Below are 26980 nucleotides of genomic sequence, written 5' to 3' on the forward strand. Positions count from 1 at the left end.
AGTGCGTGGGCAGCGGCCCGGTGCAATAGCCTAGTGGAAGAAGGCTCCTGGTTTCAGATCGGCTCAGCTGCAGTCACTCAGAGAATGAACCAGGGAATGGAAAATCCTTCTGTTTTTCTTTGTAAATCTGACTTTTCAATAAAAATAACAAATACGTCTTTTTTCTTTTTATAAAAAGCATATGGGCAGGTACTTGCTGAATGTTAGCTATAATTGTTGCAGGAATAAAAACAGAGCCTGATTTGACATCCTTTGGAAGTACCGTTTGTGGTGTGTCTATACTGATGGAGGGAGAAGGGGGAACGGCTGACTCCTCGTGGTGAGTGTCCTGAGAGATCACTTATCTGATATAGCGCCCAAGCAAGTCTAAGCATTACGTTCATTCTCTTTCTATACCCCATTTACATGCCGGTATGGCCTATTAGGTTTTTGGAGGTCCTTCCAAACGCCGATCCTTCGCAGCCTTCGCCCCAAATCGGTCCTAGTGAGTAAGGGCACCGACCGGGTCAGCAGCCCGCCCGCCAGCAGGTGGCGCCGAGGCGCTGCCGGCGGGGCTGGCCGAGGCCGGGGGCGGGGAGCGCAGGCTTGCTCTCATTGGTCCAAGGACCTCGCCGGCTGTCCACTCAGAGGCGCCTACGTCATCACGTCCTGGCCCCGGGGCGGCCTCCCGCGGAAATTTGAAATGGCCGGGAGGCTGCGTGCGGGCGGCCGTGTGGCGTCGGAGGCCATGGAGCAGGCGCTCGCTGCGGAGCTCGGGGAGGAGCGCGCGGCCCCGCAGGAGGGTGAGTGTCCACTGCGCTGCCCGGCGCCCGGCGGGAGGGACGGGGCCGGCCAGGCTGGCGGGGACCCGCGCCCAGTCCCCGGGGGGACCCGGAAAAGCCCTCCCCGGGGGACTTGGTGGGCCCTGCGCCGTTCTGTGGAGCAGGCTCGTTCTTCCTCCCTTTCTTCTTTTTTTGTGGGCGTCTCGGACATCAGAGCCACTTGCTTTAGGACAGAAGAAAAGCTTGAGCCCTTGCCTTGGCTAGCGATCCTACTCAGTGTCCTGCCCGGAGTTAAGGATGCTGACAGACTGGAAATGGAACGTGGAGATTCCACTGATAACTCTTTCCTGACTTTTTTTTTTTTCTTCCTTTCTTTAACATTTCCAACAGAGTCTGGTAGAGCTTCACTTAATTCTGCTACTCGCACACCTTGCAAACCTGACCGAAGTTGTCTAGGTTCAGTATTCCTACTAGGATTCCAGAGCCAGTGGCTTTGCTCTGGGATGAAGATAGAGGAGATAATGTGTGTGTGACGAGCCTTTTTCCAAGTGGCTGTAAAGAAAGACACATACTGCATGAGACTGTTGATTTGTGAGTCCAGAAAACCCAGACTCAAAACGGGATGGTGATTGGAGGAAGCGGAGGCGGGAGGTGGGAAGCTGCTGGTCAAAGACCACAGACTTTTAGTGGTACCAGGGATGAGATCTGGAAGCCTAGTGCATGGTGTAGCCTCAAAATTTGCCAAGAGACCAGATGTCACATGTCCACACACACACACACACACACACACACACGGACCGTGTGAGGTTATGGAAATGCTGGCTAGTTTTCTTGTGGCAGTGATTTCATAGCAAGATGTATCTCAAAACGTGCTGTGCAGCTTAATTACAACAGCTTCTATTTGTCCGTTAAACCTCATAAAACAGAAAAACGAAACAGAAAGACTGGCAGGCCCAAGCCAGAAGCCAGGAGCGCCATCCTGTTCTCCCTGCTGGGTTCCAGGGGCTTCATCTGCTTCCTGCCAGCCACAATACCAGGAAGCTGGATTGGAAGCGGCATCACTGGGGGTCACCCACTCTGCCACAGCGTCAGACCCGAAGTATCGTTTCTTTAATAAACAGGCATGTTGTTGAAGTGGGAAGACTATTTTTGCCTTTTCTGTATTGGTGAAGAAACACGGTGAGGAAAGTATCAGTTCCCTCTGTGACTCACGCAGTCGGTGTTTGTGAGCGGCAGACCCTGGAGGGCAGTTCGTTCCTCTCGAGGGTTAAATACTCTCGGTGGCCTGAACAGAGGCAAGACGTGGCAGGAGTGTGTGCGTTAATCATAGTCTCTGGTGTTTTTTGCCTGAAACCGCTCTCATTGCTGCCCTTAGCATTGTTTCTTTAGTAGTCACTTTGTGTGTTTAAAACATCTTGTTGTTCAGAATTAGGCCTCTGGCCAAATCATGCCTTAGGAAACATAATTACATTCAAACCTGGTGTGATTGGCATGTTCTGATCTTTTCTTAAACAGTTATTGAAATTAGTGAGGAGGGACTTGGTACCTTATGCATTATTAAGAAGCTCCCATCCTTGTTTATTGAGGGGGCCATCAACAGACTGATACCGCAGAAAATGAAGTCGTTTAAGACTAAAAAGTCATTTGAGAGAGAGAATAGGAAATAGGCTGCTTTTAATACAGCAATGCAGAATTATTAATTAAATTTTTTTTAACTAATTGGAAAGAGACAGAGAAAGGAGAGAGAAAGAAATATCTGTTTTCCATCCCCGATTCATTCCCTACATGCCCACAGTGGCTGGGACGGAGCCAGCTCAAAGCCCGGAGCCAGGGTGACAGGGACCTGGTCACTGGAGCCAGTATCTGCTGCCTTGGCAGGAGGCTGGGACCTGGAGCAGAGCTGGGATTCTGATTGGATGCTGGTATCCCCTGGGGCATCATGACTGCTGCACAATGTCCGCCCTATGACATTGTTAAGGAAAACAATCCCCAAAAGATAGATTGTTACAGGTGATGGTTGGAGGAGTTGCTACAGAATCCCCCACAACAGGGCAGTCACTGACAGCAGGCTAGTGGAAGAAAGTAGCTGCTGCAAAGCACACAGAGCAAGGGGCTTGGAGCTGTTGCTTAGTGTTGGCACTCCCTGAGGAGCAGGGGTAAACGGTGCAGGCTGGAGTTGAGAGGTGTGTGTTTGGCTCATGTTCAAATGCCTGGTTGACCCACAATGTTCATTATTCCCTTGATTGATCAGTGATAATGAGTGCTTTAGGGGATTAAAAAAATATTTGTAAGGCGGAGTGACAGGCAGGGAAAGGAAAAGAGAGAGCTCATCTGTTTGCTGGTTCACTCCTCAGCTGCCTGAAACTGCTAGGGCTGAGTTGGGCTGAAGCCAGAAACTCCATTCACTTCTGTGCTGAGGATGCCAGGAACTCAGATGTTGGGCGGTTCATGCATTAGCAGGAAGCTGGATTGAAAATTGATCAGTGCTTGATTTTGTTCTCTGGTGTGGGGTGCCAAGGTCACAAACAGTGACTTAACCCACTGTGCCACAACACCTGCCCCATCCCATAGGGAGTTTTGATGATGGCAAAGTGGGTTCTAGGTCGTAGTTACTTTTTCCTCAGAGCCTGGAGTTCCTGGAAAAGAACTCCCTCAAGACAAGATAAACATCAAGATGGTATCTCTCAGAAGATGACATCATGAGTCTGCTGACTGTCTCACGGCCTCAGTTTCGTGAGCTCATTGTAGTAAAATCAGAAAATTTGAATGAGGAAGGCTCGGAGACCATGGGAGACCAGGATCTGATGGTACCCAGCATCTACATCAGAGGCACTGTGTAGGGGAATGATTTTAGCCACTTGCTTAATAGCAAAAACCATAGCTGTTTTCTTTAAGGAAAACTTCGGTGGTTTCTGTTTAAAACAGTCCATTGAAAAACCTCACAGAACTACGCAACCTAACCCAAGAAAGATCTGAAGCTCTGTTTTGAGGTAGAAGTTGGATGTTATACTCTCACATTTTATAGTAGCTAATATTTGGAATTAATTTAGATGTTCATCAGCTGACTCTAAAGAAAAGCTGGTACATATAGATGATGGAATACTACTCAACTATTAAAAAAATTAAAATCCTGTCTTTTGCAGCAAAATGGCATGCAACTAGAGACTATTTTGCTTAGTGAAAGAAACCAGATCCAAAAAAGATAAATATCATGTTTTTCTCTGATTGATGGTGGCCAATATATGGAGTGAAAAAAGAAAAATGGATTGTTGGCCTTTTGGCTAAGATCAAATGTAACTATTTAGTGGAGGATTAAGTTCATAATTAGGAAGGAAGTCAAAAATGTCACAGAAATTAAAAGAAGGAAGGAGGAAGGGACAGGAATAGTATATTCCTAGAATTGTATCTTATGAGTTGCATGTAATCTGTTCTCTTTATATTCATGAAAAATTATCTTAAAAAATAACTAGGATTTTGAGATATTTTCATGTTTGAAAAGCTGGTTTTTGTGACAGTGATAGAACTAAGCAGAGCATTCATAGCCCAAACCTTGTGTGTGTTTTGTTTAGAGTTTCAAAGCAAGGATGTCCAAATAGAAGCACTTCAACTTCTCTGCAAGTCCTGGGATAGTCGGGCCTGCTTATCCTTGTTTTTCTTTTAGGTTTGTTTCAGGATGAAGATTCATGCAGTAGCTATAGCTGTCAGGAGAAGCCATGCTCTCGTTTAAAAAGTTTTGTACCAGAAGGAAAAACCGTTTTCCCTGAAATTTTCCAAACAACTCAGCTTTTGTTCTATGAGCGATTCAGTGCCTACCAAGATTACATTTTAGGTGAGTAGGTTCTTTTTTTTTTTGCTTCTTTTGTCTTTTTAATTTCGTATGAAGATTGTCGCAGGCTCTCAGCTTGCCAGGTTTGCATTCTGAGAATGTCCATTTAAATGGCTACATTAACTCATCTCTGTGCATTCTCAGCTCTCCTTGTGTTCAATTTGTAGCTGACTGCAAGGCCTCTGAGGTGAGGGAATTCACAGCCGAGTTCTTGGAGAAGGCCCTGGAACCATCTGGATGGCGAGCAGTCTGGCACACGAATGTGTTCAAGGTGCTTGTGGAGGTAAATTGAATTCTGTTGTTAAGACATTTGTCTCTAGCTGTAAGCGCTTCGCTTCAGACTGGTATAGCCAAAGTGCTTATTTTAGTCCAAGTTTATGAGCTGATTGAAAAGAGCATGTTTTTTCACATCTAATTGCTCTGGTATTCTGCAAATGCTGAAGACAAGAGAGGAAGAGAAACCCGCATTACAGTGTGGTGCCGGTGTCCTTGGAAAAAAGGGGGCACATTATAAGCCTGTTAAGTGGAGGAGGTATTTTATATCGGTTGAAACATAGGGTCCTAATTATGAAGTCCCTGGAGTTTCAATTAAGTTTTTACCTTCTTAGCTGTAGTCCATTACATGGTTTAAAGTTTTTACCTTCTTGGATGTAGCCCATTACATGGTTAAAACCAAACAGGCACTTTTAAAACTAGCTGATTTTTTGCCTAACAAATTTGTAGATATGCAGTAATCTCTTGGTAGCATGCTCCATTGCAGAAAGGAAAAACAATCTGATTTTTCAACTGGCTGGGTTCTTTTCATTGCAGTTAAACTGTAATCACAGCTGTGAGTTTTTGTCAGTGTTTGTTAACTGGACCACAAAAGGCCCTGTTAAGCTAGCACGTTAAACCAGGGAGTGTGAATGCAAGTTGTTGTTGCAGCTCCTTTAGAAATGGCATCACACGTTGCACGCTGGTTATGCCATGCAGGGCTGTGGTTGTGGCTACTCCTTCTGGGTTTTTAGAATTTTGGATATGTGAGTCTTTGGTTGAAGCTCAAGTCTATCTGATGCAGCTAGTGCTGCCTATCTCCAACCAGTCCTCTAAAAACAATGAAAGTTTTTTTTTTTTTTTTTTTAAAGATCTATTTATTTATCCGAAAGGCAGAGTTACAGAGAGAAGGGGGAGAGAGAGAAAGAGGTCGTGACTGTCCATTATTCACTAGTTCACTCCCCAGATAGCTCCAATGTCCTGGGCTGACCAGACTACAGCCAGGAGCCAGGAGTTTCTTCTAGGGCTTTCTTGAGACGCAGTGGGGAAAGCACTAGGGTCCTTGGACCATCCTCTGCTGCCATCTTAGGTGTTGTAACAGGGAGCTGGGTTGGAAATGGAGCAACTGGGACTCAAACTAGGGCTCATATGCAGTGTTGGCATTGCAGGCTGTGGCTTAATGTGCGATGCCACAATGCTGGTAGTGAGTGTGAGAATGAGAGACACACAGAGAGAGGTCTTTCATTTGCTGGTTTACTGTCCAAATGGCTACCACAGCCAGGACTGGGCCAGACTGCAGCCAGGAACTAGAAACTCCGTCGGCAGAGTCAGTGACCAGGATGTACTTCCTAGCTCCTGGCGTCATCCCTTCTTTTGTTTCTACTACTTGCTTGCTCTGACTTTCAAATAAAGAAACAAATCTTACAAACAAAATAAGTAAACCTTGAAAGAGAAATAGAAGTGTGCCAATTTTCTAATGCATTCCATTAAATAGTGGTCTTAAACGTTGGCCTTGTGGCCTCTGACTGTTCAAGAACATGTAACATCCAATATCCTGTTGCCCTTGGTGTCCTGCCTCCTCACCTCTCTTGCTCCTCCCCGCTCCTCCCCTCCTCCCACCCTGCCCCTCCCCTTTCCCTGTTCTTTCGGGTCCAGCCAGAAGCCCTGGCTTTCTGCTCCAGCACCTTCTTGCTTCTGCCCCTGGAGCTTTTGTTTTATTATCCTGCTCAGCTCAGCTCAGGCGTGACTTCTCTTGGCCAACTCAGCAAAACATGGTCACCCCTCCCCTCCTGCTTGTTATTCTCTGCCACATACTGTCTTCTTATTTACAATGTTAGTGTCAGACCTCTTTTATTCTTTCTATTATGGAGGAAGACTGACTGTCCTCATTTCAAACTTTAAGAAAAAACACAGGCTTCCAGTGGTATTTTGTATCTATGTATTAATTTTGATTTCCATGTGGTAACTTCCATTTAACAACTTCAGGTCACAGCTGTGGACTTCTTAGCCTTGAAGGCAGTGGTGAAGCTTGCCGAGCCCTACCTCTGTGACTCTCACATGAACACCTTCACCTTGGAGTGTATGAGGGAACTGCTTGACCTCAAGGAGCAGCGGCTGCCCCTGCAGGAGCTCTGGGTCGTATTTGATGGTTCTGGAGTGTTTGACCAGACAGCACTTGCAATTGAACATGTCAGGTAGGAAGAAGAGCTGATAAAAATAACCTCATGGTCAGAAATTCTGGATGAAATGAAGTGATTCTGTTCCGAGTCAAACCTGAATTGAAACTTGAAACTGTGAACTTGATCACTGTAGGACTTTAGAATATTCAAAGAATAAGTGGGGAAAACTTTTAAAAATGTTTATGTGTGATAATTCCACGTTTGCAGGAGAGTTGGAAAAATAGTGCAGAGAATTCCTTTTTATTCTTCATCCAGTTCCCCAGTGTTGAAAGAAAGATAGCAATTCTTAGCTTGGTTTGTATATATTTAGAAGCTGCCTTAAAAGTTGTGGATGCTAGACTGATATATTTAAATGTAAGGGGGCAGAAGGAAAGAGCAAGGGAAAGAGAAAGAAGAGAGTTGTGGACCAGGCTTCATGCAGTTGTAAGAATAATTGATACTTTTTCACAGATGCGTCTGGTCAAAGAAGATGACTTTCAGTCTGCTTGGATGCTCAGGGAGTGTCTTCATGGTTTCAGCCTTTTTGGGGCATGGTTGATTTCCACTTGCACAGGTGTATGTTTTGCCCCTAACATAAGAAGGAAAGTACATCAGACCTAGATTACTACATGTATAGATTTTAAAATATTTTCCAGTAAATCTTTTTTTATCAAATAGCTCCTGCTATAGACAGTGCTTTTGGGTCTTCTTTTTCATATAAGCATACACTCTAAATTAGGCTTGGTGTTAGCTATTTAATAACCATCTTCTGTTCACCTGGGAACTGGAAGCACAGATAATGTAATGACCATAATCTTGATGTTGCTGGGTGTGGTGTGGGTTTAGTAGTGCTTTCAGTTTCTATACCACTAACTAGCCTGGTTTTGCTGAGATGAATTTGAATATTATTCAGAGAAGCAGGATACATCAGGCCCCCCTTCATACTTCTCATGGACAATTGCTAATTGTAAGAATGCTTACCTGTGCCTGTCCGGAACCACAATAACCCCTTTATGTTCTTTGATTTTAAAGAAGCCCATCAGTTGAAGTGTTTGAAGGTAAAGGAGTAACTCATAGGTTTAGGAAATTAGGAGTCTGACATTATGGCTGTGCTAGAAAGACAGCTGTGTCTGGGGTTGCTAATGTTAGAGGGGCCTGGCTGAATTTACTCTTGGCTTTGAGGGCTCAGCTTCTGGTCAGTGCTCAGAGAAGGGCAAACTAGGAGACTTGGGGTTGCTTGTTGACGTAATAAGTATGAGAGCACCAGGTCCTCAGTGGAATGTGGGTTATGCGTGGTGCGCACAGTAGATACAATTGCCATCTTTGGGGCTAAAGGTGAGAGATGAACTTCCATGAAATAGCCCCTGTTTACTATAGTTGATACAATCGTTTTAATTTACACCTTACCCTCTTCAAAACTCCGATGCTCTGAGCCAGTGGTTGCCTTTGAACGATACTGAACTCCTTTTCAGGTTTTTCTACCAAAACATTTGGAGGAGTTGGGATGAAGAAGAGGAAGATGAGTATGATTATTTTGTTAGATGCGTTGAACCTCGATTGAGATTGTAAGTATCATTACCTTGGACATGTTGGAAAAAGTTAAACCTGCTTTTATTTCACCTGTGTGATGTATTATGTACACATTTCCGGAGCCCACAGAAGCAGAATGATTTGCAAACAGTACAACGCCTTGACATATTATTAAATGAAACTTATCAAAGTACAAAAAAACCTGAGTTTAGTGTTTATAATACCTGGGAGTTGAAGGACAGCCAAGTTAATAGCTCAGTGTCCTATAAATCTGAATAAAATTCAGTAGAGCTAATGTGTTTAAAAGTTCTTTGTTGAACTCAAACAGTTGGTTTTTTTTCTTTTTTTTTCTTTTTTTTAAGATTTTATTTTTATTGGAAAGTTAGATATGCAGAGAGGAGGAGAGACAGAGAGGAAGATCTTCCATCTGATGATTCACTCCCCAAGTGGCCACAACTAGAGCCGCGCCGATCCTCTTCCAGGAACCTCTTCCGGGTCTCCCGTGCGGGTTCAGGGTCCCAAAGCTTTGGGTCGTGCTGTACTGCTTTCCCAGGCCACAAGCAGGAAGCTTGATGGGAAGCAGGACTGCCAGGATTAGAACCAGCGCCCATATGGATTCTGGCACTTGCAAGGTGAGAACTTTAGCTGCTAGGCTATCACACTGGGCCCCAAACAATTTTTTTTTTAAACATTGAAATTATTTGAATTACAAAAGACTATTTTTTGTTAAGATTTATTTTTGGGCCCAGCGCAATGGCCTAGTGGCTAAAGTCCATGCCTTGAATGCACCGGGATCCCATATGGGCGCCGGTTCTAATCCTGGCAGTCCTGCTTCCCATCAAGCTTCCTGCTTGTGGCCTGGGAAAGCAGTCGAGGACGACCCAAAGCTTGGGATCCTGAACCTGTGTAGGAGACCTGGAAGAAGTTCCTGGCTCCTGGCTTCGGATCAGTGCTGTACCGGCCATTTTGGTCACCTGGGGAGTGAATCATCAGATGGAAGATCCTCTCTGTATATCTGACTTTCCAATAAAAATAAATAAATCTTTTAAAAAAAGGTAGATTTATAGAGAGAGAAAGACCTTGTATCTGGTGATTCACTCCGGAAGTGGCTGGAATGTTCGGAGCAGAGCCAGTCTAAAGCCAGAAGCTTCTTCTGGGTCTCCCAGTGGGTGCACCATCCCAAGCCTTTGGGCCACTCTACACGCAGCAGAGAGCTGGATGGGAAGTGAGGCAGCCAGCACGCGAACCGGCACCCGTACAGGATCCTGGTGGCTGCAATGCAAGGATGTAGCCACTGATCCATGCTCTGGGCCTATTATCAACTTTTCTTGCTTTCTATTTTTGAGGAGTACTTTTCAAATAATATGGTTTAACTCAGTTTCTGTAGTAAAATACACTAGACTGATGGATTTATCACAGGGTATCCTGCCTTAAATCTTATTTGACAAATAGATGAAAAAGACTAAATAGTTAATATTGGTGGTAAATTGCAATTTTCACAATGCAAAAGTACATTCTCCTAACTTATATCTTGACAGAAAAACCATACAGAAATACTAAAATTAACCATGTGATCCCAATAATCTCTACCATTCTTATTATAGATGATATTTGTCCACTAGATGGTGCTCTAAGACTAACAATTGTTACATTCATGAGCAGTAATTTAATAGGCAGAAGAATAAAATTAGAACTTGTACACCAAAAAAAAAGAAAAAATGTGTAGAAGCTATTTTTTTTCCTGTGTGAAAGACATTTGTTTGATTATTGAAGATAGTATAGCTTTGCATTTTTGTGGAACTAGGGCTGATTTCAATAGTAAATAGTAAAAATGTGAAAGCCTGATGAATGGCTCTATCTGGTTTAGAATTATACATATCTTATTTTCAACTCTTATTAAATTTGGCTGTAATTCCTATTTAGTCTTTCCGGTTTTACCATTGTGTATATCCTGTTTTCCTATATTCAATAAAATGCCAGATTTAAAAAAGCCTGAATTTTTTTTTTTTTTATGTTTGATGTATTTGCTTTTAAGAGCAGTCTTTGGTTTTATTTAAGTGAAATGTAATGATACGTAAGTGTCTTGTATCTGGCAGATTTCGGTCTTTACCTGGAGAAAAATTATGTTCTGATTTGACAGTTCTGATTTGACAGTACATGTCCTAAGAACAGGAAGTGATTTACATACTTAGCTGGCACAGATGGGGAGGCAGAAGGGAGGGTCTGCTTTCAGTTGTGGAGAGGAAATCATGGTACTTGGTGGGGAAACTGGATGTTATCAAGTACAGGCAAAGAAAAGTCCTTATGCTAAAAAGCTGGAGGCAGGATTTTTTTCTAAGATTTATTTATTTTTATTGGAAAGGCGGATATACAGAGAGGAGGAGAGACAGAGAGGAAAATCTTCCGTCCGATGATTCACTCCCCAAGTGAGCACAACAGCTGGAGCTGAGCCAATCCGAAGCCAGTAGCCAGGAGCTCTTCCAGGTCTCCTAGATGGGTGCAGCGTCCCAAAGCTTTGGTCTGTTCTCAACTGCTTTCCCAGGCCACAAGCAGGGAGCTGGCTGGGAAGCAGGGCCGCCGGGATTAGAACCGGCGCCCATATGGGTTCCCGGCACGTGCAGGGCGAGGACTTTAACCTGCTATTGCGCAGGGCTCATAGGCAGGATTTAAAAGGGATCAAACCATACTGTTTTAATTTTGCACTAAGTGCTAAATATTTTCTAATTCAAAATCTACTGCTTCAGAGTTTAGGGATCTGAGATGCAGATATTAACTCATGGACTCCAGGCCACAAGTATCAATACAGTGAAAAGAAATAGCTAGCAGGCTTGGGTATCTGAAATGCTAGGAAGCATTTAAAAATAACTTTCAGTCTTAATCTTTGTAACTCATTAGATCCAATCACAAAGTCAGTGGTTCAGCCTGCAGTTTCTCATTTGCACAGTGGGTATCCAGGATATCTTTCAATGACTGTGGATTCAGTAAAGCAGATGAAATTCTTGCTCTCTAAGCTTCACCCAATTCATTTGTTTGAAAAGCAGAAAAATGTTATTTTTAAATTAATTTTAACAAATATTTGGAGTTCACCATAATTTGATGTAAATTTGTTTAAGATATTGTTCTTAGATGATCAGGATAGACATTGAAGGCAGGGTTTGTTTTTAATGCTTATTTATTTTTCATGTACTTGAAAGATAGAATGAGGGAAGGAGGTAAGAAGAGATACTGAGAGAGAGAAAGAGAGATAGGCAGAGAGAAAGAAAAGTTCTGTTTCCTAGTTTGCAATAGCCAGGGCTGGACCAGGCTGAAGCCAGGAGCCTGGAACTCCATCCAGGTCTCCCGTGTGAGTGGCCCAAATACTTGAACCATTACCTGCCGTCCTCCCAGGTACATTAGCAGGAAGCTACATTGGAAGTAGAGTAGCTGGGACTTGAACCAGCACCAGGATAAGATATGTGGGGATCCCAAGTGGTGATCTACCCTAGTATGCCACAGTGCCCACCCCAGGCAAGTGTTTTCCTTCTTCTTCTTCTTTTAATATTTTTTTGTTTTTATTGGAAAGGCTGATTTACAGAGAGAAGGAGAAACAGAAAAATCTACCATCTGCTGGTTTACTTCCCAAAAGGGCTGCAACAGCCAGAGCTAAGCTGATCCGAAGCCAGGAGCCAGGAACCTGCAGCCTCTTCTGGGTCTCCTACATGGGTTCAGAGTCCCAGGACTTTGGGCTGTCCCTTGCTGCTTTTTCAGGCTACAAGCAGGGAGCTGGCTGGGAAGTGGAGCAGCCGGGACACAAACCACCCATATGGAATCCTGGCGCTTGCAAGGATTTAGCCACTGAGCCATTGTGTCAGGCCCCTTCAGTCAATTGTTCTTAACCTTTATTGGTACTTATAAGCATCTCCAGGGGACTTAAAAAATCTCTTTACTTCCAGAGACCAGTCTAATTGGTCTGGATGAAGAACCTAAGTGTTTGTAGTTAAAAACTCTGCAGCCAGCATTCCCAAGCTCTGGCCCAAGGCAAGTCAATATGGTTAGTCAATATTTTTAAACTAATTAATTAATTAATTGATTAGTTTTTATTTAAAAAGCAGATTTTTCAGAAAGAGAAGGAGAGACAGAGAGATATCTTCTACCCACTGGTTCACTCCGAAATGGCTACAACAGTTGTGCTATTGCCAGTCCTAAGCCAAGAGCCTGGAGCTTCTTCTGGGTGTAGGGGCCCAAACACTTGGGCCTTCCTCCCCTCTTCTTCCAGGCATGTTAACAGAGAGCTGGATTGCAAGTGGAACAGCCGGGATTTGAACTCTTCGTAAGGAGAAAAATTAGTGAACGTGAAGAAGTGGTGCTGTTCAGAAAGACTTGGCATGCATCTTGGGTTATGTGCTGTAACACGCTATCTGACGGTGTTCAAGACTCAATGGGCTGTCTTAACGCTAGGGAAATGTACCAGGAAGGCAGTGAATTTCAATTTGCTTTTCAACTTTCAGGTATTATGACATCCTTGAAGATCGAGTTCCTTCAGGACTCATTGTTGACTACCGGAACCTGTTGTCTCAGTGTGAGGAGAGCTACAGGACGTTTTTGAATCTGAGAAGCAGTTTGTCAAACTGTAACTCTGATTCGGAGCAGGAAAATATCTCCATTGTGGAGGGGTTAAAGTTGTATTCAGAGATTGAACAGTTGAAACAAAAGCTAAAGCTTATTGAGAATCCTTTGTTGAGGTACGTGCGTCTTTGCTGTTCTTAGCGGTTGACCTCTGCTTAGCAACTGTCTTACCGAGAACTCAGAGGTCTGTTTGGTTTCTTTAAGATATGTGTTTGGTTATCAGAAGAGATCTAACATCCAAGCCAAGGGCTTCCGTTCCAATGGTCACAAGGTCACCCACGTGGTCTCTTCCACCATGATGATTGGTCTGTTGCGGTCCCTGCTCAGGGACAGGTTCCATGAAGAACCTTCTAAGGAAGACACAGAAATTCAGGTAAAAAAAGTTTCTTGCTCTCCAGGTGACTGCTTTGGATTCCCTGAATGTTTTCATGATTAGCACAGTTGTTTCTAGAAGCTTCCTACTGCTGGTTTTCTGTGGGGAGCAGGGAGAGTGTTACATGTCAGGAACTGCCTCAGTGCACTAACAAAGGGGATACTTAATTCTGTAGTTAGGGCTCTATTTTCAAAGTGAGACGTGAAGGCACTTGGGGTAACACTCCAGTTGCTTTGAGGGGGCTATGCATTTGCCATATGTTGTTGTTTTCTAGTTCCATAGTGATCCACTGTCTGCTATAAATGCCTGCTATGAAGGCGACACTGTTATTGTGTGTCCTGGTCATTACGTGGTACATGGCACATTCTGCATTGCTGACTCCATTGAGTTGGAAGGTGAGTACGGAAGAGCTCACACCAAAATCTCATTCGTGGTACCTATAAACAGTAAATCTTGGATTCTGTTGACACTTCACGAATTATTTCCAGTGAATTGCCTGGAGACATTATGTATTTGGAGCATGCGGAGGGGGAGTTGACCCATTTGACCCTTTGTTGAGCCACTTGAGTTGTGGTTGCTTATTTCTTGGAAAAGTGCTCACAGGCACACACAGAAGAAAGATCACTGTGAAGAGTCATACCTCCGGACTCTTGGTGGTTTATGAAAAGGAAATCCAGTTACTATGACAAAATTATTTCTAGCAATACTTTTTCTCGGTTTAGTATTTTTCTGTTTATTGCTTACTTTATTGTATAACTGTGGGAATGTAACTTTTTTTTTCATTTCAAATTTGGCATGTTTTTGTGAGAAATATAGTAAAATGTTTAAATTAAAAACCATACTAGAAATTGTTTCAATTGCTTAAAAGCTTGCTGAATGGCACACATACTACATTTATATCTTGACCAAAGTATGGTTTTGATGGCATCAGTATTTAAAAATTCTACTAAAGTAACTTTTTAGTAGTTATAAGCTTATTCTTCATTTGCAGTAATGTCTGAATGTAGCTTACCTTCCAATTGTTAATCTTGGTCCTATGTATTTCCATAATATGTCAAATTTAGATGCACCTGTTCAACTGTTTGTCAGAACAGCTTTAAGTTAGCAATAAAAGTTGTAATGCAAAAAATTGTATATCGTTTGGGGACTTGTGCAGCTGTTCACAGACTGCTGAAGCTGCGTTCTTTATCTTTATCTTGTCAAAACTTCTTAATGGAAGCAAGGCTGGGAGTTTAATTTCCTGCTGTTCGCCAATACATTGTCTTACCCCCTCTTATGTTTTATGCGTGTGATTTTTGCTCTTATTCTTCTCCATATTTGATTTATAATGGATAGATGTATATAAATAACACATCTGTGGTATAAATTACTGCAATAAAAACATTTTTTTGGCATAGTGAAAATAACATTGATATTGTAGATTGTATAGTTGATAAGAATTCTTCCTAAATTGGAGAGGAAATTATAATGTAATTGCCAGGGTATCATAAATAACCACATAGAGTTCTGATAGTTATGTGTAAAAGTGACTATAAATTTACTCACAGGACATTTCTGAGAATTGGAATGAAATGATGTCTCTAGTGTAAATCTATGGAGTAAAATAAAGGCTTATCTGATACTGATCTACAGCAAACACTTAGAACACATATAGTGAGTGCCTACAGTTTACATGATATTACCAGTATTTACAGCAGGTATTTTGTGTTTTAAAAATCCATTTATTTTAACGATGGTTTTATGTTTTAAACTGCTTAGAGTATGTAATATATTTATGTAACAACCTTAGTTCTTTTCCTCAGGATGCAGTTATTTAAAGTTTTAAAAAATTTCTCTGCTAATAAAATTCAGTGATAAAGTAAAATCTGTCCAGTATAAGCAGACACATTCCAGACACATACGAAGAACTGGATGCAAAACCATTCGTATTGTTTGTAGTTTAATAAGCTGGAGCCCATCCCTGGTTTAGTGTGTGAAGTCCTCCTGCGCTGGCTAGTGCTTCCAAATGTTTGTACTCAGTGACTCTGCCTGTTTAATTCAGTTACTTCTTTGGTTTACTCATTTACTCTTGAGACAGAGTTATTTCTTATAAATGTATCTGTGCAGTTCCTATTTTATGAAAAAGTTAGGCAAGTTTCCTATTTTCCAAATATTCCAATTATTTTTGATAAGCCCTGAGACTCTCAGCTGGCATTATTGTTGTTATTAGGATGAGCAGAAATCCATTGTTATTCTTTGGTTAACAAGGTGGATTGTCTCTTCCAGTAGCTGAACCTCTTTGAAATTAGTGTGTCATTTAAGATAATACTAAAAGTAGATAATCTTGAGAAATGCTTAGGTTTACTCAAATGTAATTTACATTAAAATCATAGAATTCTAGAAGAAAATTTCAAACCTTTTTTTTTTTAAAGATTTATTTATTTTTATTGGAAATAAAATACACAGAGAGAATGAGAGGCCGAGAGGAAGATCTTCTGTCCACTGATTTACTCCCCAAGTGGCTGCAACGGCCAGAGCTGATCTGATCTGAACTGAAGCCAGGAGCTTCTTCCGGGTCTCCCACGTGGGTGCAGAGTCCCAAGGCTTTGGGCCATCCTCGACTGCTTTCCCAGGTCACAAGCAGGGAGCTGGCTGGGAAGCAGGGCCGCCGGGATTAGAACCGGCGCCCACATGGGATCTGGCGTGTGCAAGGCAGGAACTTGAACCTGCTCCTGTTTCAAGCCTTTTAAACTAGGTGTGAATCCTTAGGATGATTTATGGTTTTTGTTTTTGTTTTTTTAGGAGTTTTGTAGATTGATTTAGTATTGAGCTGGTCTGGGATGGTTGATAGGATGTTTTCCGATATAAGGACCAGCTAGGGAAATGTTATTTTTGTTAAAGATTTATTGTATTTATTTAAAGGGCAGAGAGGGAGACAGAAAGTTCACTCCGTCCAGGTTTCCTACATGAATTGAAGGGACCAAAGTACTTGGGCCATATTCTGCTACCTTCCCAGTCACATTAGCAAGGAACTGGATTGGAAGCACAGTGGCTGGGACTTACACCAGTACCCTCAAATGGGATGCTAGCGCCACAGGTATCAGCTTCATCTGTGCCACAAGAGCAGCCCTGTGAGTTGTGCTTCTGAAAAAAACATATTTTCGAGGAAGGTACAGGGACATTGAGAGATGGAGTTCCTGTTCACTAGTTCATTTCCCAAATGCCTACAATGGCCGCAGCAGGGATGGGACCAGAGCCAGAAACTTGACGTAGGTCTCCCACATGGGCGGCAGGGACTCAGCTGCTGGAACTCTAAGCTGGGCCTGTCAGGGTCTGCGCTGCAGGGACTTGGAACCTGGAGCTGTTGCCAGGGCTCAAAGCCAGCTACTCCAGTAGGAGATGTGGGTCAAAGACCTAACCCTGGGGAGTTATTAAAACTGGGTAAATTAAGTTAAACAAGATGTATGAAAAGCAACTTTAATTTAATTGCAATTGGATTGATTCTTCTCAAATTATCATTTGGATCACTTGAACTAGAGAAATGCGTTACAACAGTTTTGTTTATACATTGTCCTTGGCCCATCTTAAGTGTTCTTGCTCTTTTCCTTAGGTTATGGTCTACCAGATGAAATTGTGATAGAAAACAGAGGCAAAGGAGATACTTTTGTGGATTGTACAGGTGTAGATATTAAAATCTCAAACATCAAGTTTGTTCAGCATGATGCTGTAGAAGGAATCCTAAGTAAGTATCCGAGCTTGGGGGTATTCTGGGCTTTGAGGGAAAACTTTGCTTTGTGTGGAAGACAGAAGTTAACGAAATCAGCACTCGAATATATGGAAGGCTGGTTATTTGTGTATACAATGGAATGATTTAGGAAGCTTACGTCAAAGTGAAAAATAAGTTAGTCTCTTGAAAACTTGTTAATGTACATGCATGCACATATGTGTACTTCACTGAGTATCTTGAAAGGCAGAATTATTATTCTGATTATACACTGATACATATTTATATGTAGTTTTTCTATGTATAATGATTTTTTTAAAAATGTATTTGAAAGGAAGAATTAGAGAGAGACAGAGAGATCTTCCAGCTGCTGGTTAATTCCTCAAATGGCTGCAATGACTGGACCTGGGCCAGGCTGAAGCCAGGAACCTGGAGCTTCTGAGTCTCCCACAAGGCGCCAAACACTTGGGTCATGGTTTGCTGTTTTCCCAGGCCATTAGCAGGGAGCTGGATTGAAAGTGGAGCAGCTAGGACTCAAACTTCTACCCATATGGAATGTTGGTGCTACAGGTAGAGCTTTAACTTGCTATGCCACGATGCCAGCCCCTCCACTGATGTCTTAGCTGCTAGCCCAAATGCCTGCCCCAAGACGGCTGTTTTTAGATTTTATAAAATAACTGAAAATAGTCATTGTTTCATATTTTATGAATTTGTAATCCAGTTAGCAAAGTTTAAGTGGTATCTTCTGAGAAATAGAGTGTCTAATGTCAGTTTTAAGCTCGTACTAATGCCAGGAAAGGCACATTACCTCTTAAAGCAGTTTGAGTGTTTTCATCAGTTATTCACCGTGGCAAGACTACGTTGGACAACTGTGTGCTGCAGTGTGAAACTACAGGAGTCACGGTGCGAACGTCAGCAGAACTTTTAATGAAGAATTCAGACTTATATGGTGCAAAGGTGGGATAATCTTATTTTGGGGGATGCACGTGGGAAAAAAATCTGAAGGTGTACTCCTGTTTCTTTTTTTTTTTAATTCATTAATTACAATGTATTATGTGACACAGTTTCATAGGTACTTGGGTTCTCCCCACCCCTCCCCAAACCCTCCCACCATGGTGGATTCCTCCACCTTGTTGCATAACCACAGTTCAAGTTCAGTTGAGAATCCCCCATTGCAAGTATATACCAAACATAGAGTCCAGCATCTTGTTGTCCAGTCAAGTTCAACAGCTTCTTAAGTATACCCTCTCTGGTCTGAAGACAGAGCCAGCAGAGTATCATCCTGATCAATTAAAAGCTCCAACATACCATCAGCAAAAATTTACATCATTATGGAATTAATTGACATAGTAATGAGTAACCAATATGGTAAAAGTAAATGCGAGTTCTTAACCACCTTCTGTGACCACCTCATTGACATTTCAATTTTAGTTTGTACACAACATATAACATTCATAACATAACTTGTTATACATAACATCGTGTCATCTTAAATTAAGGCAAACATGTGGTATTTAACCTTTTGGGATTGGCTCATTTCCCTTAGCATTATTACCCTGTTTCTTTAAAGGAGTTCAGACTACTAGGTCTGTCAGTTGGACAGGGTTCTTTTATTTAGCGATTAAACGTAAGAGCATTGTAACATTTACAAAGTAGATCTGAGAAAGAAAATTATAAATCTCACAGTTAACTCTTTGGTGAATTGCTTAAAATCTGGTTTAACATGTAATACTTGTACATTTCTGGGCTACTGTGAAATGTTCCACAGCATGGACATGTAATACCATGTAATACCATGTAATTACATGTCATACCATGTAATTGTGTTGCTCAATTTCTTACGTTTTCTTGCTGTTTGGAGCCTACCAGCTTTGCTTTTCCAGTTCTTTTTTCAGAATATAATGTATTGTCATGCCACTGTGCTGCCAAACACCAGAACCCATATTTATCCTATTTTCTTTTGGTACGCATTATCCAACCTCCTTCCTTCCTACCCTTTCCAACCTTTAGCAATCACTGTTTTAACTTCAGATCAGATGTGTGTGCATTAATTGTATAATAATTATACAATGAATTCACATTTGAAAGAGAAGATGCTATATTTGTCTTTCTGTTTCGGACTTATTTTCCTGAATATAATGATCATCAATTTCATCCATTTTCTGCAAGATTCCATTTATTCTTATGGCAGAATAATCTTCCATAGTATACATGCACTACATTTTCTTTCTTTTTTCCTTTTCTGTATCTAATTATTGTGAACAGTGCTGTGGCAAACATGAGAAGACAGGTATCTCTTTCAAATGGCGATTTCATTTGCCTGGTATATATATATTCAGAAGCACAGCTGGGCCATGTGGTAGATCTGGTTTTAATTTTTTTGAGGAATCTCCAAACCTGTTCTCTGTGACGGCTGGCAACAGTGTAAAAGGGTTTCCTTTTCTGCCTGTCTTTATCAGCATTTGTTACTTTTTGTTGTTTTAATGGCTATTCTAACTGGAGTGAAGTGATGTCTCATTGAAGTTTTCGTTTGCATTTCCCTGGCAGCTGGTGAGCATTTTTAATGTATTGGTTGGCCATTTATAGTTCTTTAGAAAAGTGTCTATTCAGACCCTTTGTACATTTCTTTTTTAGGATTTATTTTATCTTTATTGGAAAGTCAGATATGCAGAGAGGAGGAGAGACAGAGAGGAAGATCTTCCATCTGTTGATTCACTCGAGTGACCACGATGGCTGGAGCTGAGCCAATCCGAAGTCAGGAGCTCGGAGCTTCTTTTGGGTCTCCCTCTTAGGTGCAGGGTCCCAAGGATTTGGGCCGTCCTCGACTGCTTTCCCAGGCCACAAGCAGGGAGCTGGATGGGAAGTGGAGCTGTTGGGATTAGAACCGGTGTCCATATGGGAATCAGCGCCTTCAAGGCGAGGACTTCAGTTGCTAGGCTACCACGCCAGGCCCCCTTTGTGCATTTCTTGATAGGATTTTTTTCTTTTCTTTGTGGTGAAGTTCCTTATTTATTATGGATATTAATCCTTTTTCAGATGAAGAGTTTGCAAATCTTTTCTCCCATTTTGTTGATGTCTTTTACTCTTGGTTGTTTTCCTGCACAGAAGCTTCTTAGTTTGACACAATTCTACTTGCTTATTTTTGCTTTTGTTTCCTTTACTTTTGGGATCTTGGCAAAGAAGCTGTTGCCTATGGGCCAGTGCGGTGGGTCAATTGGTTAATCATTTGTCTGCAAGTCCTGGCATTCCATCCATATGGGTTCATGTCCTGGCTGCTCCACTTCCCATCCGACTCCCTGCTTATGGCCTGGTGCTTTGTGACCTTGCACCCATATGGGAGACTGAGGAAGCTCCTGGCTCTTGGCTTCAGACTGGCTCAGCTCCAGCAGTTGCAGCCATCTGGGGAGTGAACCAGTGGATTGAAAATCTCTGTTTTTCCTACTCTCTGTAAATCTTCCTTTCCAATAAAAATGAACAAATCTTTAAAACAAAAAGAGAGAATCTTTTCCTATACCAATATCTTGAAGTGTTTCCACTTTATTATTTATTATTATAATTGTATAGTTTCAGCCTGAGATTTAGGCCCATGATCCATTTGAGTTAATTTTTATGTAGGGTGAGAGGTAGAAAAAGGTAGAAGTCTTTTGCTTATGGTTAGCTAGATTTTGTTTGTTTGTTTTTTAGCACCATTTATTGAACAGACTGTCCTTTCTGTAAGCTGTGATTTTGGCATTTTTGTAAAAGATAATTTGGCTGTTGATTCATAGGCTTATTTCTAGAGTTTTGATTTTGTTCTATGTGTCTGTTTTCATGCCAATACCATGCTGTTTTGATTACAGTTGCTCTTTAGTATATCTTGAAATCTGATATTGTGATTTTTTTTTTTCCAGTTTATTTAAGATTGCTTTGACTATTTGGGATCTTTGGGGTTTTCATATAAGTTTTTGGTTGGTTTTTCTTCTGTGAAGAATATTATTCATTTTTTAAAAAAAACTTAGGTAGACAAAAAGAGAGAGACTGACTGACGGGAGACCTACTATCTGGCTTACTCACCAAATTCCTATAATGGTCAGGGCTGGGCCAGAGCCAGCCTGGGAACCGGAAACTTGGTCTGGTTCTCCTATTTGAGTCGTAGCGACCCCAGTGCTTGGGCCATCACTGCTTTCTCCCTGGATGTTCACTAGCAGAAAGTTAGAACTTCAGGAGCAGAAAGTGGAAGTGGAGCTGGGAATTGAATCCAGGTACTGTTGTATAAGATGTGGGCATTCTAAGTAATGTTTCAAATGCTAGACCAAATGCCTGCCACATGCTACAGTCATTCATATCTAACGGGGCTTGTGTTCAATCTGTAGATTGTTTTGCATAGTACGAGCATTTTTAATAATCTTATAATTTGTGAACATGGGAATGCTCTCCTTTGTGTCTTATTTAGTTTATTGCAGAATTTTTTTGTGATTTTCACTGTAGAGATCTTTGGTTACATTTATTTTTAGGTATTTTGTTTTTTTATGCTTCTTTTGAATGAGGTTTTTCTTTAATATCCTTTGTTAAAGTTGTCCCTGTATGTTTTGTTGTTACAGTTATTTGAATTTTTTTTACAAGTTCTTTGTTTTTGTTTTGTTTGTCTAGAATGACAAGATTATTTGAAAGGCAGAGTGCAAAGAGAGGAGAGCCAGAGAGAGAGAGAGAAATGAGCTGATATTTTCCATCTGTTTTATTCTCCAAATGGCCAACCAGGAGCCTAGAACTCTCGGTCTTCTATGTGTATGGCGAGGCCCCAAGTATGTGAGCCATCACCATTGCACCCAGGGGGCACATTCTTAGGAAGCTGGAATGAGAAGCAGAGTTGAGACTTGAACCCAGACACTAGGGTGTATGGGTCGTAGGTGTCCCAAGCTTGGAAGTGTAGTAGGCTCATAACATCTAGGTTCGTATAAGAATGCTATATGTTATTTTCCTAAAAGAATCACGTAATGACAAATTTCTTTTTTTTTTAATTTATATTTTATATTGTTTACATAGTTGAGGAATACATGCCTGTGTAGATCTCTGATTAGGGTGGGAAGGACTGGAGTATGGAGGAAGGTGGGTGGGGCAAATGTTTCAGTTTTTTTTCTTCTCCTGTGTCCACTGTAGAAGGGAATGGAGCTGTTCCTTGCTGTCAAGCTGCATCAGCACTCAGGGATGGACCAGGGTCATTTGATGATGCCTTAGAGATAATAATGTGGGGAGGAGTGTTCTGAGGGTGTTACTTGCTACAAAATATTAAGAAGCACAAATTTCTACCTTGTTTTTTGAGTAGTGTGAAAAGGATGATTTGAAAAGCTGTTTGTCTAGAATGACAAACAGGAGTCAAGTGTTGACCTTCTGAACTAGTGTTGTGTGTGAATGTGAGTATAGTGTGTGTGTGTGTGTGTGTGTGTGTTCAATTTTTAATTTTTGATGTTTACATAGTTTGACAAGGATGCACCCATCTTGTCATGCACCCATGAAAACCGCGATTAGGGTGGGGAGGGTCGAGGTATGGAGGAAGGTGGGTGGGGCAAGTGTTTCCAATTTTCCTTTTCTCCTGTATCTGTGCGGCGGGGGGGAGGACAAAAGAGAATGGATGCTGCTCCCAGTCGCCAAACTACATCAGTACCCAAGGATGGGCAATGTCTACTTGATGTCATCTTAGAAAGCCGACATGGAGAAGAATGTTCCAAGGGCATTGCTTGAGTGGTTTTGATAGTTTCAGGATGCTGTTGGTTTTGTTACTTTGAGATTGAGAAAATCTTCCCAAGGTCCATTGGCTGACAGAGTCCATCCTAGTTCATCCACTTACCCAGACACTTGCTGCCAAAGCTTGGCCAGGAGAGTTGTCCAACCTGTTCTTACATAGCACTTGACATCCTCTGCAGGCCTACCTGGCCTGGCCATCATGCCCTCCTTATGCACAGGCATGAACCATCGAGGAGGCCCAGTCCCAACACATACATTCCAAGGTTATACCACAAATCCTAGAATCTTCCCTGTGGCTGGAGTTTTGAGTCCAGTGATTCAGCTGGGGAGTCCCCTAAGAAGCCTTTCATCTGGGGTGACCTCAGATCTGACTCTTGCAAGTACCAGCTAGTACAGGGTCCTGTGAAGTCCATCACTTGCATCAACCTGTATGCACACTGGTGATTATAGTTGCCTGGTCATTTCTATCCCCGGCCCTTTGTTCTGTGCAAACTGATGGGTACTGCGCCCCAGCCCAACCAGTGTGCCACAGACCTGGCCTTTGTGCACACCAGTGGGAACTGTAACCTAGTTTGAGTGACCCCTAATAGTTCCCTCCAGGCCTGCCCCTAATCCTGGTTCCTACATGTGCCAGTATGTGCACCAGATTATTCTGGTCTGTGTCGCATGCTAGTCAGGCTTTCGTATACACCTATGGGTGTTGCAGCTTAGCTCAGCTTACCCCACCCCAGGATCCCATCCACATGTATACCGATGGGTATTGCTGCCTTGTCCAGCCTGGAATGCTCCCAGCTGTGCTCTCAAACCCACCAGCAGGAACTGCAGCCCACAGAAGAGTGCCCCCAATTTCCCTACTAGACCCAGTCCTAAGTCCCAGATCTTGTACTTTTCAGGGGGTGTTGCATTCCAATCCGACACGACTTGCACCCTGTCCTGCAGTGTGTGATTTTTGAACCTGTTGAAAATGGAGCAAATGGAAATGTTGATTATAAATACCTAAGAAAGATAACCTGTGTAACTTTGTACTGTATGTTTGTACTGTGTCAAAGCTATGAAATGACTGTAATAAACCTCTTTTAGATTTGCCTTTTAAAAGCTGTTTCTCATTACCTCAAATTCTAACTTGCAGGGTGCTGGTATAGAAATATATCCTGGGAGTAAGTGTACCCTGAGTGACAATGGGATCCATCACTGCAAGGAAGGGATCCTCATTAAGGTGAGAACTGACTCACACATGCTTTCTGAAGGTTAGATTTTTCTCCTCAAAAAACTGTGTTCTGGTAAATCTTATGTTGATCTAATTTGTTTTCTCATTTTGAAGAGCAAACACAGTGTGTAAGTTGTAACGGTATCAGTAGTTGATGTTTGAAAGCCTCCTATAGGAGTGTTTTGCTGCCTTTAGATCTGCAGACATGACGGACATGCTGTGTCACGCAGGCGCAGAATGTGCTACGAAGTATTAAGAGGCGTAACTTTCTACCCTGTGTATAGAGTAGTGTGAAAAGGTAATCTGAAAAGCCGACAGTGTTGAACGTGACATCTCTGAAAACATTTGTTTTCAATGTTGCAGGACTTCTTGGATGAACATTATGACATTCCTAAAATATCCATGGTAAATAATATCATACATAATAATGAAGGTTATGGTGTAGTCTTGGTGAAACCTACTATTTTATCTGACCTGCAAGAAGAAGCTGAGGATGGAACTGAAGGTATGCTGTGCTTAGTAATTTTAAAATATAACAATAGGCTTAATTTACTTTATTCCAGAATTAAACTCTGATCGAGAGCTGACTCTTCCTGTTCTCTCTAAAAAAAAAAAAAAATGACCACCATATACCTGGGCATGGAGGTCATGGTAAGCCATTTCAAGGTCAGCTAGTTCAGCTCTTCATTCAGAACCTTGATGTTTGGTTTCTGTTCTGTGGCGTCCTTCTGCTTGGCTTAGGAGTTAATGGTAGGGTGGTAACTCCCGGTCGCATTGGGTAAGGACGGAGGCAGTGCCAGGTGGGAGGCTGCATTTACTGGAAGAGATAGTGGAGTTTGCCTCTGTTTTGCATTAGTACAAGTGCTTCCCTGACACCTGCCTTTCTTGTCAACAAAGGTGACAGCCAATGGAAAATCATGCATTTCAAGACATGATGCAAGTCACGGTTAAGTTTTAGTCACAGAGGAGGATTAATGTGGCTGAGGAAAGTTTAAAGCAGTTTTGCTGTTTTTTTTTTTTTTTTTTTTTTAAGATAGAGTTACTGAGAATATGTGTGTGTGTGTGTATGTAATATGTAAATTACAGTGTGAGATTCTTTTGCCATTTATCAATCATTGACATAAGACAGGGCAGGGGTGGAGGGGATCATGAGGGCTAGGCAGAGTTTGCTGTGCGATTGGGAGTTCCTTTAAGAAAGTAACACTGTTGAAGTCAGTGAATCCTAGCTCCTATGACAGTAGTGCTTAGCAACTATTAAATACCCAGAAAATATCTGTTGAGTGAGATTCTAAGATGAGGAGGGAAGAGAAAAACATCCAAGATCAGTGATGTGTATGAGGATCAGAAGACCTTGGCACAAAGAGCCGGTTGAAAATGCTCATGACAAAGAGTTTGTACAAGCCAGTCAGTTGGTGGGAAGAAGTTAAGACGTGGGACTGGTGTTGGCGCACAGTGGGTTATACTGTCTGGGATGTTGGCATCCCGGATAAGTGCCAGTTCTAGCCCTGGTTGCTCCACTTCTGATCCAGCTCCCTGCTAAGGCACCTGGGAGGTGCCTTAGGTCCAAGTGCTTGGGCTCCTGCGGCACAGGTAGGGGAGTTCCACAGTGTCAGACTCCTGGCTTCACCCTGGCCTGGTCCTGGCTCTGTGTCCAATTGAGAAATAAAGCAACAGATGGAAGATCTCTCTTTCTCTCTGTCCCTCCCCCCACTCTCTGTAATTCTGCTTTTAAAATAAGCAAAATAAATCTTAAAAGAACAACAAAAATTCTCTAACAGTTACGTAGACATACACTTGTTTTACTTGGGTTAGCTTGTATATTTAATGTAATTTGTCTTTTTCCTCAGAGTGTAAAGTACTTAAAATTCAGACAAGTGGGGAGGCAGATGCAGCTGAAGGAGTGGATCTGGAAGAGTTGATTGAATGTGCAAGTGGCAAGATGGAGCATGGAGCAAGATCCGACCTCTCTGAGCAAGTCGAAGGGAACTGTGAAATTGTAAATGAACTGGTAGCTGCCTCCACACAGAAGGGCCACATGAAGAAAAAAAGGTTGAGTGAACTAGGGATCACACAAGCTGATGACAACTTAATGTCGCAGGAGATGTTTGTTGGAATTATGGGGAACCAGTTCAGATGGAATGGGAAGGGGAGTTTTGGCACATTTCTGTTTTGACTGCAATGATATAATACATAGCAGAATACTGAATTTGCACAGCCGCCCTGACGATCACTGCTGCTCTTGTAGTTTGCTCTGTGTCTGTATTTTATACTGATACATTTGGATTTTAGTGGAATGTAGATTGATTTCTGCCTGCAAATTTTGTACATAAAATACTCCCTCTTTAAAGGAAAAGTTGTAAAAACATAAAATTGAAAAATATTTGGTGATTTCTCATCTAGAAAGTCTTGCTTTCTTAAAACATAGTTCTTTCATATGAAGACTGGTAGTAACTTTCTGGTGTGTATATACTTCAACCCAGCACTTCATAGAGCAGGAAGAAAAGCAGGGAATACAGACAGCTACACAGAGGTGCAATAGTTGTCCTGTGTCAGTGTTCTTAGAACTGTTTTTTTCTCCCAATCCTAATTACTACAGATCTGATTTCCATTCTGTATTTGCATAATACTTGTCTTAAAATAAAAGCTTTTATGATTGGGAAGTTATCTACCTAATCAGACTTATTATTGAGAATCTGAGTAGGGTGCATTTTATGTTGAACTATGCAATCATCTACACAGTAATGGATAGCGTAACAGGCTTGAAACAGAAGTGAAGTGCTGTTGAGGACCCGTATGTGTGGAGAGCGTTTGCACTATTGCTGATTGTGAATGAAAAAAGAAAG

At 42.0% G+C, this 26980-nt stretch overlaps 1 protein-coding gene across 1 annotated transcript; it reads left to right on the plus strand.

The window, feature by feature from the left end:
• The first annotated feature begins 705 nt into the window (after window positions 1-705).
• Window positions 706-26980, plus strand: SHCBP1 (SHC binding and spindle associated 1). The gene is made up of 13 exons (XM_058674757.1): window positions 706-782; window positions 4423-4590; window positions 4755-4870; window positions 6826-7034; window positions 8471-8563; window positions 13016-13249; window positions 13338-13506; window positions 13781-13901; window positions 17096-17227; window positions 18048-18166; window positions 24060-24146; window positions 24501-24642; window positions 25985-26980. Exons 1-13 carry the CDS (start codon window positions 728-730, stop codon window positions 26308-26310), a joined length of 1971 nt encoding a protein of 656 aa, XP_058530740.1. The 5' UTR covers window positions 706-727; the 3' UTR covers window positions 26311-26980.

The sequence above is a fragment of the Ochotona princeps genome, chromosome 16 (assembly GCF_030435755.1).
Source record: "Ochotona princeps isolate mOchPri1 chromosome 16, mOchPri1.hap1, whole genome shotgun sequence".
Lineage (NCBI taxonomy): Eukaryota > Metazoa > Chordata > Mammalia > Lagomorpha > Ochotonidae > Ochotona > Ochotona princeps.

Excerpts from the sequence above, each read along its gene's own strand:
- SHCBP1 (XM_058674757.1), top strand. The coding sequence starts at position 728 with ATGGAGCAGGCGCTCGCTGCGGAGCTCGGGGAGGAGCGCGCGGCCCCG. Across the intron at positions 18,167-24,059 it reads CAGACTTATATGGTGCAAAG|GGTGCTGGTATAGAAATATA; the intron begins GTGGGATAATCT and ends TCTAACTTGCAG. Across the intron at positions 24,147-24,500 it reads AGGAAGGGATCCTCATTAAG|GACTTCTTGGATGAACATTA; the intron begins GTGAGAACTGAC and ends TCAATGTTGCAG.